A 19103-nucleotide genomic window follows, 5' to 3' on the forward strand; every position below is an offset into this window, starting at 1 on the left:
GGAGCTCCCACAAGATTACACTGCATAAATAAGTGAAAACAAATGTTTCTAAGCTTTTTCTGTCTTTCTGGTGAATGTCTGTCTCTGTTTTTCAGCATTCATCTATAAGTAGAGCCATAATTCACTGCTGGGTACTAAAAATGAGAATACGTTGAGATAGAAGGATGTGAGTATTGTAGAGGGAGTCACAAAGTTTATTATAGCCTTCTGAATTTCCTCTTTGGGATCCACCTAGACCAGGTTTTATAAAGCTCACATATTAAATTTATGATCATAAACAAGTGCTATTTTTTGTGTCTAGTAGAAAAATCTGGATATAACCCAAATGCCATTAATAGAGGAAAAGTTGAATGCATTATGACATTATGATCTGGTTGTTATAAACAATTTATACAGGAATTAAAATGAATGACTTAGAGCCGACCTGGAGAAATCTCCATGTTATTGTAAATTTTTTAAAAAATCTACACAGTAACAAGTATGGCATTATTATATTTTTAATCTAAAAAAGAAAGCAATTAGACCAATGTGTATGTGGTAGTTGTAAATGTGTGCATACAGAAAAATGTGGAAAAACACATCTGAAACTGTTAACATGGGATACCCATGTGAAGGAGAACTGAAAGAAGCTAGAGATTAATAATTTTTCTTTATATGCCTCTAGATTCTTTGATTTATTTAAAGGAACACAAATTACTTTTATAATAAAATTTCAATGCCATATAAAATTAATTAAACTAAGGCTAGTGAAAGCAAAGCCTAAAAATGGGATTTGTTTAACCAATCCTGCTATATGTTATGCACTACTGACTGAGTGGTTGTCTGAATTGCTCTTGTTCTTTGTGGGTTGATAATCCCAAGTCACATGATAATTGTGTAACCTAAAAAACTGCTGGGCTTTGTCTTTTTCACTGCCCCCTCTTCTTCATTTCTTTATGCAGACTAGACTCCATATTATGAAAGTAAATCTATTAGTGTCCATCTCAGAGAGCATAAGCTCAAAGACAAGCTCATAAACTTTTTAAGGCAAAAGACTTCTAAGATTTCATGTTTTAGCAGGCATTTCCCCATGGATCAACCCCAGGAGAAAATGAGAACCAACAAGCATTTTACCTAGCTGGTTATAATAATAAGGTTACCATGGACCACTCTTAGGCACAATTTCAAAGGAACCATGCTCATCTCTCTCCCTCCTCCCCCAGAGTGTGTGTACGTGTGCATGAACACACATAAACTCAGAAGGGATTTCTCTGGTTGCAAATTGTGTCCTTCCAGCCAATAGCCAAGCTAATTTTGGGGGAAATAATGTGATCAGCTTTTCATACAACAGGAGAAGCACATGAAAATCTGATGAAATAAGGTCAAGGAGTGGCCAACTTGCCATTTCATAGGAAAGTCCCTGGGACTTTCAAGTCCCGAGGAAGTATATCTGTGGTTTTTTGTTTACTTGTTTTAGCACATCTCAATGTTTCGGTGGTTTTAAAACCTAGATTTAACACTAGAATTGCATTAGTGTTGGTCAGTTACATTTATACTTTAGGATTGGGTGTTGAACTTATAAAATGTAAAATACAACATGAGACTCTAGGACTCAGAATCTGATCTAGGAGCCTAAAAGCCAACAGCTAAGGCTCTAGACACTCACTGGGGAATCTCATCACTTAAAATTAGATCACTTGCAATTTTTCTAAAGAGTGAATCCTGTACTCTGTATACGTGAAACCTATAACAAGTAGCCTGGCCCTTAAAAGAAATGTGACTTGGCTTGTCCTTTATTACCTGTGGGATAGTAGGCAAAACTGTGGATGTCATGGTGTTTCTGTTTTGGCCGTCTGCCAGAAGTTGTTGGGGGGTGACTCTTTTCTTTCTCTCTCAAGCCATTGTACTTAGATTCACATGGCATTTATTCATTTGAACATGCAGAGTGACTTCAAGCCCATTGGTCCCCGGCTTTCAGATCACTGATCATTGAAGTGGAACAGTTGTAACCAGACTGGTCACTTGACCACTTACTTAGAGATCTGATTATTATTTATGATAGAAATAGGCAAGGAGTTATGAAACTGACTTTAATTCTTTTCCTCCAGTGGTGAGCAAAAGAGTGGAGGAATAGGTAACATATTTTTATTGCCAAGTACCACTTTAAGTAGAGTCACTATATATCCCATTTGCCTCAGACAGTCCCAGTTTATATCTTGAATCCTGAAGTAATTATTAATGGTAGCTCCTTTTGCATTTCAAAAGTGAACTAAAATTATTTGGTCACTCTATCTCAAGGTTTCTCAATCTTGGTACCACTGATGTTTGGGGCTGGAAAATTCTTTGTTGATTGGGGCTGTCCTGTGCATTGTCGGGTGTTTAGCAGCATCCCCTGGCTTCTACCCAGTAGATGTCAGTAGCACTCCCCACCCCAAGTAACGAAAAACAAAAAAGGCTCCAGACTTTGCCAAATGTCCTCTAGGGGGTAAAATTGCTCCCAGTCGAGAACCATTGCATCTAAATACTATGCTCATAAAAATTTAACTACTGAAGGACAATATAATCTATTTGTTACAGAACATGTACTATGAACTGAACCTACTCAATAAAGTGGCTGGCATACACCCTGTACTCAATAAAAGTTAATTTCTTGGGGACATTATTTGGCTTCCCAATTGTAGAGAGGTGCAAGGGCTAAACATGTAATAAACAAGATGACTGGAGGGGTTCTAGTGATAAAAATTGGTTTGTTTCAATTCTTATTAAAAACTGAAATAGTGTACTGGGAAGTGCCCCAGCAACCTCCTGGCTGCCTATTTTAGTAATATTGTGGTGTTTCATTCTTGATTCCACTGGGTGTTTTGCCTTAGTAATGAACATAAAAGCCAGGATGATTAGGCGGAGTGATACAGTAAGTTTCATACTACAGCAATCTTCTTCAGTAATAATGGCTAACAATAATCAGTGTCCTATTTTCTCCTACTCTTATACTTAGAAATGACCACCATTTCTTTCATACCACCATTTTTCATTTATTAGCAATAACAAAGGAAATACCAATAGCACCAATTAAAAATGAATCCACATGGCGTGTTTTATCCTTACAGCTGTAATAACTAGTAACTGACATGGATTGGAAAGCACTTTGCAAATGTAAAAAGTGCTGTACAGATACATCATAATTATCATCATTAATAAATTAGCCCGATTCTCCTAGTTCAAAAGGCACGTAAGGTCAGATACATGGGCTTCAGTGGGGCAAAATGATCACAACCTACAATGTAGCAATGGTTCACATGTGTTGGTAACAAGTTTTACCCCATGCAATCCCGCAGAGCTGAAGTTACACACCCTTCAAAATATGGGAGAATGAAGCTAAAAGTAGACAAGACAGTTTTTTTTTTTGAGATTTAATGCTTTTTTTTTTATAACAGACTCCTACCTCTTTTATATTAACTTTTAAATCTATAATATAATTAAGCAAACTTCTAAATTGTACATTATAACAAAATTAAAATGTCTTATTTAAGGTGACATTAAATTTTATTATTTTCCATGAGTTGATATTCCAGATATCATTAGATTTCTGCAACTTCAAGGAGGTCAGATTGGTAAAATTTGTGCTTGCACACCCTCAAGGAATATCTTCAGTAATCACTCCAAAATTGTTACTAGAAAAAAACAGCTTTATCCATTCTCTTGCCAGCAGGAGTCTTGGCAAGAGATGGCTCTTGGCTGACCATAAATAAAATTCCTTGAATCACCAGTATCTTGATTTAAGAAAGAAATTTTACTGTGTCTTTCATACACAAAAGCTGATTAACAATGGTTAAAAAAACACTACTTCACTTTTTCACAGGTGTACAAAAGGAAATATAATGAAATTACATTCAACAATAAAGCTTAAAGTTCACTCTAGGTAATAGTTGCATTAACATTCACATACACAAGCACAGAGTAAGTATATTTCAGGAGTCTTATAATAGCATACAGCATACATATGGGAAGTTGATTTCAGGTAACATCGTACGTGTTAGTAAGATTAGCAATGCAGAGTGTTATAGAAAAGGAAAACTAAACCAAAGAGAAGGTGTAGACTAGCACACCAAGACAAGTCACAGAATTGGAGGACTGAAAAGTCTGCTCACTGTATGTATGAGAAAACAATATTTTTCTTCAATTTCTGGGTCTTGATATAGTTGGTTAGAGAAGGTTGTGTATTCAAAGTGCACATATTGTTTCTTAGAAAAGAGAGAGAGAAAGGTCCTTTTATTTAGTAATTAATACATGCAAGAGGCAGCCCCAGAGTGACCTGAAAGAGTAAAGCTGTGATTGGCAGGTGGCTGGTATAATACAGATGTTTCAGGCAATTCTCTTAAAGCACTTCTGTAGCAGCAATGATCATTTAAATGGCTGTAGACTGAATTCTCTTTTGAGGGGAGTTTAGGGGAACTGTATTCATCATATTTCTCTTTAAAGATTTATAGCTATAGACTTTCTCTTTTTTAAATAAATCTATCAAACAACAAAGCATAAAGTGAGGTGTTGGGGTTTTCTTTTTTCTTTTGCTTTTGCATATGTGTTGCTGGAAAAGGATTTAACCTTTTCATAAACACTGTGTGCAAAAGAATTTTAGATAAAGTGAGCACAAGGACATATACAGGAAATATATCAGATCTGCTCTGTTGCCCTGGCTGGCTCTCTGTTAAGCACTGAACTGTTTATTGGCTTGCAGGTATAATTCAGATTTTAGGTTTAATGACACCACAGCCAACAAACTTTAGGGATTCCTAAAGCCTTGCCCGTGGGAGTAGTTTTGTCTTTCTAGAAGGTGGCCACCACCTCTTGAATTATAAGATTTAGGAAGTCTGGTCCATTTTAGTTTCACATTTCCCCTCCAGACTGATAACTCCCACTGTTAATTTGCCTTTGTTTCCCAGCCTTTCTTGTACCAACTACTAGTCTAATTTGACCCATTCCAGCCAATATCTGGCACTCACGTACCCGTGGTGGCCACACATACCCTGTGGCCACAAACTGCTTGCTCAATCTTAAAACCTTTCAGCCTGCCCTGCAAGTGTCATCAAGACAGGATCCCCGGAGCACAGGGCAGAGAGTCCAACCTCTCACTGGCGGGGCTGGGAAGCCTCTCCTTTGCGGCGGAGGAGAAAGGAAACTTGGGTCTGCTTTTTAGGTTCTGAAAACAAGCCAGAGTGGAGAGAAAGAGTTAACACCAGACTTAGTAAAGCTTTTAAGACAAAACCTGTTAAATGCGATCTAGACAGACACAGGGAACTTTCTGCAGATTTCTGAGGTCTCTAAGAGGGCTCATGTGGACAGGAGAAAGGAGCAGGGAATTGCTACATGGGAGAGATTTGCCATTATTACAAAAACTGGCTAAGTGGCTTGTTTCCATTTGATGACCTCACTGGTCACTGTTGTCAGTCGTGCTGTTCCCTTTCTCTTTTTTCTCCTGGGTCTTGTTACCCTTCTTCTTTTTCTTCTTTTTCTTGGTCTCCTCCTTTTTGCCGAAGGTTATGAAGTCACTTTTATCAATTTGGCTGTTAGTAGGCTCCTGCCGGATGGAGATGATTGCAGGAGATCCTGGGATAATGAATTTGTCTGGCAACTCACCGGGACCGGATTGTTTGGGGTTGCCTGGTCCATATTTAAAGGTCCAGCTGTTGCTGTTGACACCAGCACCGACTGGAGGGGACACCTCTCCTGCCTCTGGTTCTGAAAGACAAAACATCACAAATCAGTAACAGAGTCAAATGTGCCCTCGATGCCAAACTACTGGTGGAGTACAGGAGAAGCTGCACAGCTGGGTCCCCAAGAAATCGAGGGTTATTTCTTTAAGCTTGAGGGGGAAGGCAAGTATTTAGAAAGAAGCAGAAGGGCAGATTTTCTCACCAGGTGTCCAGGAATCTAGTTTTCTAGTAATACTTTCAGTTCTTTGTGAAGAATTTCCTGAACAATATGATTGTGGTTATCTTGCCTGGGAATGGGACAGGAAATACACTGGGTTAAGGCAGAATATGCTAATTTTAGTTTACGGCTTAGAGAAAACTTTGTTACAAATGTATTTTGACTCCTACTCTGGCCAAACAGAAGATAAATTAGTTGAATCAATTATTTGATCCTAATTCTATTGCAATAAACCTGAGAGGTGATGGGACAGAGAAGAGATGAGAAAAAGTGGGGTACAACAGGACACTGCACAGCCTAAAAGGATGGAATTCTGCTGTAAATTGGGCTGATTTGTTTGGATTAAGCACTGGGAGTCAATCTTACTTTCCAAACCGAGTCCCCTCCCTCAGTGCTCACAGTCTAGTTGGGACATACATTCAAGCAATTATAAACCAATTTGATACATGCAGTAACTGAGGTGTGTGTAAAATATTGTGGGACTCCAGAAGAGAAGATTATTAGTTATACCTGAGAAAGTTATAGGGGATTCCAGAGAAGAGGTGAAATTTGCACTGAATCTTGGAAAATGATTACATATCCATAGAGGTTTTTAATACCAGACTTTCCCGAGTCTAGTTGAAAGACTAGAAGAGTAGAAGTCAGAGCTAGACAGAAAGAATAATGGTCTGTCTGAGCAAAGTAATCCCAGTGGCCATGATGTTGGAACCCTTTGACATCACAGCATTGTTTACATGTCTGACACTGCTCCTTTGGTGGAGATGTTCCACCAAATAAACTGTTTATGTTCGATTGCAGTTTGGGATTGTCTGCATCCGCTATTACCATTACTTTCTATCACTTCTGTTTCCTCTAATTTGGCATCCCTGAGCACTACTTTTCTAACATTGCTCATGTCAAGTTACTAATTAAATTATTTCCAAAACCAATGGTCACATTTTAGTCCTCATCTTACTGAACCTCTCAGCAGCATTTGTCAACCCCTGTTTGAAACACCTATGAGTTCTTTGTCAAAACATTCTCCTGACCTTTTTCTCTGGCTGTTCCTTGTCAGTTTCCTTTGCAGAATCCTCTTCACCATGTGTTGGAGCCTCCTTGGGTTTGGCCCAAGACCCTCTTCTCTTTACTCTCTCCTTTTGAGATCTCAGTCATGTCCGTGAGTATAAATACCATCTAAATATGCTGATGAGATTCAGATTTATAATCTGAAATCCCATGTCTCTCTGTGCTCTAACCTCATGTATCCACCAACTGCCTATCTGCCTGTCAACTTGGAGATCTCAGGGGCATCTCGAACTGAAGGAATCAAAAATCAAACTCTTGATTCCTCTCATCTATTCCTTTCTAAATCATTCCAGTCTCAATAAATGACACCCCATTCACTCCGTTGCTCAAGCCAGGAAGATTCAGAGCTATTCGTCATTTTTTTCTATTCTTCATTCTCCATTTATATCATCAAGATCTCTCATTTCTGCCCCCTCAGTGTACCTTGGGTCTGTTCTTTTCTTCCCACTTTTCACTACCACTACTCTTTTTCAGGACATCATTGTCTCTTCTATGTATTACAGCAATACCTTCTTCTTGTTCAACCTGCTTCCACTTTTGCCTCTCTCTAATCCTCCACATAGTAGCCATAATCATCTTCAATCCTTAAAGTCTTTCTCCCTTTTTAAAAATTGAAGTATAGCAAACATACAGTTAAATCCTTTAAAAATAGAAATTAGAATATATCACTCCCCTGCCTAAAATTATTCAAAGTCTTTCTATTGCCTTGTGTGTGTGGGGAGGAGGGGAACGCACACTCCTTACCATGCTATACGAGTCCTTTCAAAAATGTGTTGTTTTTTTCTTCTCCAATCTCATTTACAAATCTCCTTCTCAGCTTCTTTCAGTTCCTCAAATACCCATTGGATTTGTTTTTTCTTCAATATGTTTACACATATGGTTTCCTTTTGTCTTGAATGATCTCCCCTCTATCCTTAGCATGACTCCTCATTCTTCAAGTCCGTGCTAATATGTACCCTCCTCAGGGAGGCATTCTATGACCATCCTAGCCAAACAGCACCCCCTTCACCGAGTAGTTTCTATCCCTGGAAGGTCCACAGAAGCAGGAAATATATCTGTTTATTTACCAATATACAACCAGTGCCTGCCACAGTCCTTGCCCCATAACAGGTGTTTAATAAATAATTGCTGAATGGATAAATGAAAGAACTGATATCAGAAGAGAAAGTTGTACCCACTCTTTAGCACACCAAAGAACTCCCCACTGATGGCACTTTTGGAGTTCTTAAAGACAAAGAGGTAACACATGTAAAGTGCTAAGCCTGATCCCTAGCACAATAGAAGAGCTTGGTAAATGGCATCACATATGAGCAATAATATATGGCACAGCTCTTGGGCCTAGAAGGGCAGGATAAGGATATTGCAAATTTATAGCTGTCGGTAGGGAGAAGGAGCAAAAACTTTCTTCTCTCTCCCAAACCCCTTTTCTTACACCATGCTTCTCTTGGCAGAGCTGACACTATAGCACTTTAGAGATGGGACAATGGATATTTTTTCTCTGAGATTAAGACTAATTTGTTTGATCTATCTAAGATAATCAAATCCACAATTGAGCTCAGCCAGGATCTGCCTGTTTACCTTTCATATACAGGCCCTGTCTCTGAGAGACTGAAACAAAAGGGAGAAAGTGTATTTAAAAGCCTCCAATTTGGCACCTAGAACTGGTGCCATTCTGTGCCATTCCACAGTCCTGAGTTGCCCTCACAGAGCCCAGAGAAGAAATTTTTTTCAACCATAGCCACGATACTGCATAAGGCCCAAGGACTGTCATTTGGAGATGTAGGGCCCAGAGATAGCTTCGCCTTGCAGAGTTAAAGGACATTAATGGCCACATCTATAGGTGAAGGAAGCCCCTCACAGCTGGACCACCAAGAGTTAATCAGCTTCTTTTACACGTCACTGAACTTCCTGTCCTATGATGGGAGTCTTCATTCTATCTGATTTAGCTTAAACTTCAAGAAGCAACTGGAGATCTATTCAGGTGCAGCTTCTACATATTCAGCTTCTGCAGACCAGAACAAGATGTGGTTTCTCCACTCCCTCACAGATGTTGTGCCTAACCAGTTCTGGCCATTGTGTAGGCAAACTTTGTGGTCTGAGCAGCATCTGAACTATGATTCATTCAGGGGAAGCAATGGTTTAAGGATCTGACAAACACTTACTGACCTTCTAATCTGAATTCCTTTTGGCTAAAAGCAGTAAAGACTCTTGGTCAGCTTTGTCTGTAAAATATTGTACTTTTGGGGCAGAATTAAGGAGATGTTCCCTTCTGAAGAAAACAAAAAAGGAAGATGCACTGTTTCTGACCCTAATCCCAGCCGGGGTCCAGTGCCAGCAAATGGTCAATCAAGGAAGTGATTCTTCTTTCAGCGCTGCCTCCTTTCCCCTCTCCTGGCATCTCCCAGAAGTCTCCTCCCCTCTGCTCCCAGGGCAACCCTCAGGCAAAGACACTACTGAGAAGCAGTCAAAACCTAAATGAATGGACCTATTAGAGCCTAGAAAGAGGATTTGGGGCACACATCACACTGATAGGGGTCAGAACGTTTAGGCAGCGCCCTTCCTAGACATTCCAATTACAACCCAACAGGATTTAAAAGTTTTAATACAATATGATGATAATTATAGAAAATGGTTTTGCCTTTTTCTTCTTTTTGTATTGGCTGATTTCTTCACAATGGGTAGAAACACATTTTAACGTCAGAACAACATTTTTTTTTTTTTTTAAAGTATATAGATCTTCATCTTCGGCTTTAAAAACTGCCCTCTGGAAGTAGCTGGCCACTTCATGTAATGCTATAATCTAGTTTAGGCATTTCTCTTAGGCACTGCCCAGAGGTCTTTTTGGCAAAATCAGAACAACATTTTTTTTTTTTTTTTAAAGTATATAGATCTTCATCTTCGGCTTTAAAAACTGCCCTCTGGAAGTAGCTGGCCACTTCACGTAATGCTATAATCTAGTTTAGGCATTTCTCTTAGGCACTGCCCAGAGGTCTTTTTGGCAAAATTCCTACTTTTCCTCTTTCATGCTAAACGAATGAACTCTGGCTGCCTGGGTTTATGGAGTTGAGCCTCAGGGACTAGGAGCGATTGGGCTAGAGGCTCTACCAATGCAAATGCCGGAGAAGATCCGGAAGATTGTGAAGCAAATGCCAAGCTTGTAAACTCACCTCAACCCCCATTCTGAACTGCTCGAGACAATCACTAAGGCCCGGAAGGGCTTTTCTGATTTACACTGATTTTCCCTAACAGAAAAACACAAAGTCATTTTGACCAAGGATACTACTTTCAAGAAATCTCTCACAGGGGGACGGGCTGGAGAACGTTGGAGGGTGTTTAATTCTCTTTTCCTCTCTTCATCTTGCTTTGTTTTCCTTCTGGTTTTGAGGATCTGCCTTGGCTCTGTCGCTTACTAGAGCATATTCCTGGGCAACTTACAGAAGTATTTCTGAGCCTCAGTTTTCTCATCCATAAAATGAAGATGATCACCTTCCTGTCTATATCACGGGTTATCTATGTACTGTAGTTAACATTTACTGTGCCCTTCCTATGTGTGTGGCACAGAGCTAAGCCTATCTGCATGCAATATAATTTTGGGTCCTCACAAGAACCATATAAAGTAGATATTGCCACTATCTATGTGTTATAGATATGTCTGTTTTATAGATGAGGGAACCAAGAACCAACGGTCACATGGTTACCAACTGGTGGAGCCTGGGACTCAACTTTAGGCGCTCTGACTCCAGCTAGGAGACTCACACCTCGAGCTGTATATCAAGGTCCTTTGAAAACCCTAATGCATTATACAAGTGTAGCAATTATTATAGTTATTTTCTGTCTTGTTACCATTTGGGAAGACACACTGATACAGGCAGGAGCCTCCTAAGCTAGAATCAGGCGAAAGAAAGAGTAAAGGTGGGGGGGACGGGGTAGATGCGGGAGTGACGAGTCAGGAAAATCACTGCCAGTCTCCAGCTTTCAGCCCCGCCCCTTCGCGCCCCATTCATCCTTTGTTACCATCTCTGGGATTTCGGAGCTGAGGTTAATACACAGCTTCCAGAAAAACCATCATTTTGATTAAAGCCGGGGCTTATCTTGCCAGACAGCACTCTAGAGTCGGCCTACCGCCCACTCTGCTCAGTCAGTGCAGCCAGCAAAGGCTATTAAATGATTACAGCCCTTTCCGGCCCAGCCAGCCCGCTCCCCGGGACTGCTCGTTCTCCGGCGCGGGCGGCGGCTGCTGCTGCCTCCGCCTCTGGCTGCCCAGGGAAGAGTCAGCGAACGGAAGGCTCTGCAGATTCAGGGTTTGCAAATGAACATCCAGGTTTTCTGCGCAGGGAAACCTCGCCTCTCCCGCCTCCTTGTCTCCTCTGCCACAAGAGCCAGGCACTGCAGTTTTTCAAGCAGCTTTGATTTCGTTTGAGCCTTCTTGGCTTTCAGCAACCATTTCATCTCCCTGTCTCTATCTCTCTCTGCCACAACTTGGCAGATTGTAGAATTATATATGCTCAGCCTGACTAAAAGGCAAAAACTGTCCGCCATCAAACGGCTGAAAGACCAGGTTGTAAAATATATCAAGTTCGCTCCCCATCCCCCATCCTGCCATCTGTGTGGTTTGTGGAGCGACTGGACAAGCTCCGCCTCCCCCCTCCTCCACCCCCAAATCTTTATGAATTGGGCAAAGCTAATCTAAGTAATCACAGCCCACAAAACACAGGAGAATCGTGGTCTGAAACCCAAATCCTGTCCAGGATCAGAGAGAGGGAGAAAGCTAAAACCACCTGGGCTAGCATTTCCAGCATTTCCCTGAGGCTTCTCAGTCTTTCAGTTGACAGTGGAAAGAATTTTCCATGGAAAGGAGAAATGCAAAAATATACTTCCTGTTCTCTGTAAGAATTTAGGCTCTAATCAGAATATCTAGGTTGAAACCTGGCTATATCATATAAATTAAGTGATGTTTAGTAAATTATTTAACATCTCTGGGCCTCAATTTTAACTGAGGTAATAGCACCCACTTCACTGGCATGTTGTAGAATTAAATGTAATTACCCTTATAGAGCACATAGCACAGTGCCTGGCACAAAGAAAAAACTCATTGAATTTTACTTGTTAGTAAGATCAGAGCAGCAGAAGATTCATTCATTTGTTTAAGGACTATTGATTTATTGCTTATTATGGGTCAGGCAGTTTATTGAGTATCTGCATTCATATTTACTTATTTGAATAAATTTAATTTTACTTTGTTATAATTAAAACTACTATTATAAATTTATTTATTTAAATATATACTTAAAAGATTTTTATTTTATAGGTAAGGAATCTGAAGGCATAAATTACAGCAAGACGATTTGCCCTGAATCACACAGGGATTTGATAATGAAGCTGAAAAATTATTCTCTCACTGATTCCCCGGCTCAGTAATTGAACTGCTATTTTATTTTATTTTTTTTACTTCTTGTGAAGCCTTGGGGATGGGGGAGGAGACAGAGTTGAGCTCAATTCACAAGCTAGAGTAGTTGGGGAGGGGTGGTGTGCGTGTGATGGGAGGTCAGGCGTGGCAACGTGGAGGCTGATCTGATACTCCCCAGAGGCCACTGGAGCTGCTACTTCTGGGTGTTTCACTCTCTTTGGCTGGGGATGAGTTGATCTGAAAGATTTTGTGGCTGTTGGTGCCTCAGGCCACAGCTGGGCTAATTTTCAGTAATCTTGGAGCGGAAGAGATAAATATACTTGGCATATTTTTAAAGCCACAGCTCTTGCTTTGTGCCCAAAATAACTGTGCCATTTCTAGGTTAGGAGTATAAAGACATGATGTGCTGCGAACCCAGATTCAAACATTGGAATGGCTTGTCTCAAACCTTCCTAGCTCTTCATAGTCAGCTAAAAACTAAATCACAGTTTTTTCTTTTTACCGTCCCTCCACCCTGCTCCATCCAGCAGGGCTCAGGCTGCAAGGTTTTCTCTACCTTATTTCCTGGTTGCTAAGGTCCCCCAGGATCTAGGGAGGGCAATTTTCCTTTATGGCCTCTTCCCAAAATCCTTCCTCTTCAGCTGGCTATTATATCTGGAGGTAACAGAATGCTTAAAATGTAGGTTCTGGGGTCATACAGACTTGAATTGGAATCTCAGCTTTACCACTTATTTACTGTGTAACCTTGAGCAAGTTACTTGGGCTCTCAGCCCCCTTTCTTTAAGATAAAGGTATCCATCTGACTGCCAGCATTAAAGAAACAAGGCTCACAAATCACATAGAACAATGTTGGCATGCAGTATTCCTCTAAAGAACCTGACATCCCCTTTTACAACCTATTCTTGGATGCAGTACTTCCGGGAACTCTCTTTTCCAAGGACCCTCCTCCCACCAGGCTCTGCACCTCCCAGAGATCATTAAAGACTTCCAGCTGTGACGCTTCCCAGCTTAGTAATGGTTGCTAGGTAGGGAGCCATTCTCCAGAGCCCTCTGAAGGAGGCAGTGAAGGAGGCAGCAAAGGAAGCAGTTTAGACATGGTGGAAAGCACACTGGAATATGTATTAAAAGCCTTGTGTTCAAATCTCAGCTCCACCATTCTGCTTTCTATTTTCCACTGTACTGATTGGTTAACATTGACTTCTTGTTTCTTCATCTGTAAAATGGATATAATAATATCTACTTCCCAGAGGCATCATTATTAACTCAACTAAACTTACTTACTATTTACAATAAATGAAACATTACATTAAAAATTAGGCATACAAATATGAATATTATTAGGACAGGTACCCTGCTCTCAAAGAATTACAGTATAGCAACAGAAAAAGACAAGTAAATGAATACAGACAGTCCCTGACTTATGATGGTTCGACTGACGAGAAGCATCTGTAATTACAACAACAGTGTTAAGGAATAAATAAGGTAGAGAAACTCTGGCATAAAGATGGCATAAACTTTCTATCTGGTATGTGCAGTGGTAAAGAGCACAGACTCTGAAGTCAAACAGCCCGCTTCAGATCCTGCCCCCCCAATAGATGTGTGACCTTACTAAACCCTAGGTGTCTCAGTTTTCTAAGCAGTAAAATGAGTATAACAATAGACGTATCTCTGGGGATACAGATTAATGTAGTTAATACTTGTAAGGTGCTTAAAATAACATGTGATGTGTGGTTTAACTGTTCAATACAGGTTAGCTATTATTATTATTATTCACAAGTAAATATTCTCCTTTCTTTGCTCCAGTATTCTCAACCCTGGGGGCTAAATCTCTTGGTGATGGTGTCATTGAGTTAAGTGACATATAGCACTAGCTGGAGGTGGGAGTCAGAGGGAAGTGTACAACAAGCGCATCCAACTACAGATAAGAGAATGCTGATTTGATATTTTCATACCCTATTACTCAGCAATCCACTTCTGAAAATCTATCCTACATAAATACTAGTAGGAGTGCATAAGATATATGTGTAAGAATGTGCATTGCATTGTTTAAAAAACATAAATACCAATAGGAAGCTGGATAAATAAATTATAATAACAACACAGTACTATGCCCTTATTAAAGAAAAATGAAGCAAGTCTATATATACCGACTTAGGAAGGAGTTGGTTAAACACTCGCACACATACACACACACACACAAGCTGTAGATTAATAAGCACAGCATTATCCCATTTTGCTTTTTGGAAACCTACATACTTTGGAATATAGGAAAAATATTCGTACATTAATTATGTGACTAAAAATTAATTTGAAAAATATTTGGAAGAGTGAACCCTAATGTAAGCTATGCACTCTGGGTGATAATAATTTGGTCACTGTAGTTTCATCAATTGTAACAAATGTACCACCCCAGGGCAAGGTATCGACAATGGGGAGGTTGTATGTGTGTGGAGAAAGAGGGTATATGGGAACTCTGTACTTTCTGCTCAATTTTGCTGTGAACATAAAACTGCTCTAAAAAATAAAGCTTATTAATAACAAAAAATATATGGAGGATACACACAAACTGTTAGCAGTGGTTGCCTCAATGAAGGGGAGTAGGATTGAGGAAAACGAACATTGATATGCAAATACTGCTGTATTATTTAATATTTACATCGATAATGTAATTGTATTTTATTTGAAAATACACTACCTTAAAATTCATACTAATAGGAATTCTTGGAGAGGCCAGTTGCAAAAAAAAAAAAAAAAAATTGTGGGAGAGACACACTAAACTATTGAATACTTCTGGGAAATGTGACTGGAGGTAGGAATTGAGGTACTACTAATTTTATTTTAGTTCTGTACACTTCCCTCTGTACAGATTTAATTTGTTATTATTTTTGTTTCTTTTATAATTAAATCAGAGAGAGAGAGATTTAAAAAGATACTAACCAAATGTGGCTCAAAAACTACCTGAGACAAATGGTCGCTGTCTCAGATAGTCTGGACCCAGGATCAGCTACATAATTTGTGGGACCCAGTGCAAATTAAAAAGGGGTGGGGAACTTGTTGGCAAATTATTAAGAACTTCAAGATGGCGACAGCTTATCTAACCAAGCAGGGCCTTTCTAAATGTGGGGCCCCATAAATCCAGCCTTGCCTGGATGTGAGAGCCCACTGCTGGGTTCCTTTCTCAGCACCACAACTTGACAGTGACTCTTCCCAAAGGTTTCACACTGCCTGCCTCATGTGAAACTGTGTGAGGCATAATCTGTTCACCCAACAATAAAACGGCTCTGGCTTTGATAAGGTTTTCAAACTTCTCTTCTCTACCCTCTCCCCTCACATTACAGTCTGTGCTTCTTAAAATTTGGCAGCAATCCCAGGCTCTGTGTTGCTGTGTCACTTCTCAGCCTTGAGCAACCATTTCTAGACAAGTAATGATATCCCTGCATCGAGGGTGTAAAATGGAGGTGCTGTCAGAACACTCCAGTAGAAGGAGGGCAAGATAATGAATGAAAAGAACCCTCTTCACCACTATTCCCCCACTCTGTGCACTTCAATACCATTCCATTTAATCTAGCAAAAACATTTTGAATCCTGTTTACTGTGTGCCAGGCATTGTGCTAACTGCCAAGAGTATTACACTGAGAAATAATAGTTCTGATAATATTTTTGAGTACTTACCATGAGCAAAGCACTGTGCTAAGTATTTTGCTTGCATTATCTCATTTAATCTTTACAACAACCTTGTCTTTCCTCTTCTACACATTAGTAAATCTGAGGCACAGGTTGCATAATTATTAAGTGATACAACAGGGATTTGAAGCTCTGTGTGATGCCATGCTGCCTCCCTTTTAACATAAGGCAAAATCAAAACAAACCTGCCCTTCACTCTCCACGTTTTCTCAGACATGATCATACCAAGTCATGATCATAGCAAAACTACCTAAGAACATTTCTAAAGCCAGGTCTTTAAAAAAAAAAAAAAAGTTGCATTCACCTCTTTCTTTGGTTCCTCATTTCTAGACAAAGTTTAACCCTTGGTTTGGGAGAAGAAAACACTAAGTTGATAGCTCATTAGCTCATCTTGTTATTTTTTTCTTCTTTTCTTCGAAGATTCAGTAGAGCTAAGGAAACTTAAAAGAATCTCCTTTCCTAAAAACAAACAAACCTTCTAGTGACTCTCCATTGTCAACAAATGAAACTACAAGTTCTTTAGCAGGATATTTAAGGCCCTACAAATCTGACTCCAATCTACCTTTTTGTTTGTTTTACAGCTGGCCAGTATAGGGATCTGAACCTTGAGCTTGCTGTTGTTAACACCACGCTCTAATCAACTGAGCTAACCGTTTAGCCCACCAGTCTACCTTTCTGATTTCATTTCCTAACAGCCCTCTATCCCACCCCACCCATCAAATGCACTTATCCTATTCACCCAGATTACTCACTTCTAATTTTTTTTTTGCGTGCATGCACCGTTTCCTTTCCCTGAAATTCTCTTCCTCCCCACATTCTATTTACCATTCTGCAATACCCAGTATTAAAAGTCAAATAATCTCTGACTTGGTCCCCTAAATTTCCATTTGCATATCTGGGTTCCCCCAACATCCATTATTTATGGTTGCTGAGAGAGGGTTTGGGCCTTGTGAAAACAATTTGGGGGACCCTCTCAGGAAAGGTGAATCAGCTAACCTTATTTATGTAAGGTTTGTACTGATTACAACATGGAGAGATCTTGGGTTCCATTCTGGACTGACAGCCCTAGTGATTTGTCCCAGCTTCCCTTCCCCTTATTGGTCCTGCCTATGCATGATACTATTGTGGCCCTTGTCACATGGCATTTTATTTTTTATTTTATTTTTTTGCAGGTTGAATCTGACTTTATTATATTTATTTATTATGAATATTCATGATACAAATTACCAGAAATTGCTTTTATACCCCATGTCCCCACCCAATTATCCCCCAATCCCCTCTCCCTCCCCTCCAACTCAGCTTTGCAGTCCTAGGAATGTCCCCTCCCTCTGTAAGACCACTGCACTACTGTGTTCTTTCTTTCCTTCCTTCCTTTCTCTCTTAGCTCCCACATATGAGTGAGCACATGTGGTATTTATCCCTCTGTGTTTTGCTTATTTCACTCAACATAAGTTTCTCCAGGTTCATCCATGATGTTGCAAATGGGAGTATTTCAATCTTTTTTATGGCAGCGTAGTATTCCATAGTATATATATATACCACGCTTTCCTTATCCAATCATCCATTGATGGACATTTAGGCTGATTCCATATCTTGGCTATTGTAAATAGAGCTGCAATGAACATAGGAGTGCATGTATCCCTTCCACATGATGATTTCCATTTCTCTGGGTATATACCCAGAAGAGGGATTGCTGGATTGTATGGAAGATCTATCTGTAGAGAATCCATACTGTTTTCCATAGTGGTTGTACTAACTTACAGCCCCACCAACAGTGTAGGAGTGTTCCCTTCTCTCCACACCCTTGCCAGCATTTGTTATTCACCATCTTTTTGATTCTAGCCAGTCTAACTGGGGTGAGGTGGTATGTCAATGTAGTTTTAATTTGCATTTCCCTGATGACTAGAGATGTTGAGCATTTTTTCACGTATCTGTTGGCCATTTGTATGTCTTCCTTTGAAAAATGTCTGTTTAGCTCCTTTGCCCATTTTTAAATTAGTCACATGACATTTTAATATTTCTATCTTATTTCTCTATATTTCTGTCTTTCCCACTAGACTATGAGGACAGGACTGTGTTATATTTAATATTATATTTGTGTCACCTAGAACAGAGCCTGGCCAGATGAAAGTGTTTAATAAGTGGTTGTTTGATGACTATATACTCTTTCTTGTGTCCCTTGGCCTAATCACTGTCAGGGTACAGGGTGATTTAATCTTAAATCAGAGATGCTGAAAGTACAGAGAAGCCCTAAACTTTGGAGGTGCCTAACCTGTTAGGATCTCAAGGAGGGAGCTAGTGTGAGACTAGACCATTATGCAAAATACTCCTAAAAAACAAACAAATCTTGAGGTACATAAAGATCCACAGAATTGGCCCAAAGCCACCCTGCCCCCTGTCTGCAACACAGAAAGCATCATTGAGGAAAAGCAGATGGGATTTAGGAATACCGGCCTAAGACCCCTCCACCTGTCAATCCCCAATACACACATTCACACCAATCAGGCTCTTAATTTTCTTCTTTTCTTCTCCAGGGAAGTCCTAGATATACATTTAATATGCTTTCACCCAGATACAGATGCTAGATGCATACAAGATAGGCAATCTGCATTTCCTGTCTCCTGATATCACTTTGTGAACAGTGACTTTTCCACTACCTACCATGACCCATGATTGACTCCTTCCATAGCGGCCTGTGGATGATCCAAAGAGTATTGTCCTCTCCTGCTTGCTCCCCAGCTCTTGAAACAACACTCTTGAGCCTGGGGTAAAACAATATTTCTTCACCCTTAATATAATAATGTAGTGGGAACTATTTTTCTCCTCTCTCCACATTTCCACCTTTGTCCATAGAAAAGGAAACACCTGCTAAACCAATACTTCCATCCATTAGGCGATGTGCTAGGAAAAGAACTTTCATCTTTAGCTCCACTTCCTCACTTACTCTTCCCAGGAAGGAAGAGTAGTTTATCTGATTAGGGAGATTCCTGAAAGCCTGACTTTTTTTTTTTTTTTTTTTTTTTTTTTTTTTTTGTCTTTT

General features: G+C 39.9%; 1 protein-coding gene across 1 annotated transcript in view; it reads right to left on the minus strand.

Moving 5' to 3' along the window:
* Positions 1–2990: 2990 nt before the first annotated feature.
* The window catches only part of PCDHAC2 (protocadherin alpha subfamily C, 2), a 40862-nt gene continuing 24749 nt past the window's right edge, over positions 2991–19103 (minus strand). The window contains exon 4 of the mRNA XM_008580987.1: positions 2991–5715. Within this exon, the coding sequence (XP_008579209.1) occupies positions 5405–5715 (311 nt within the window). The 3' untranslated portion in view covers positions 2991–5404. The remainder of the gene's footprint in view (positions 5716–19103) is intronic.

This window comes from Galeopterus variegatus, unplaced genomic scaffold (genome assembly GCF_000696425.1).
Source record: "Galeopterus variegatus unplaced genomic scaffold, G_variegatus-3.0.2 Scaffold2229, whole genome shotgun sequence".
In the NCBI taxonomy this organism is placed as follows: Eukaryota; Metazoa; Chordata; class Mammalia; order Dermoptera; family Cynocephalidae; genus Galeopterus; species Galeopterus variegatus.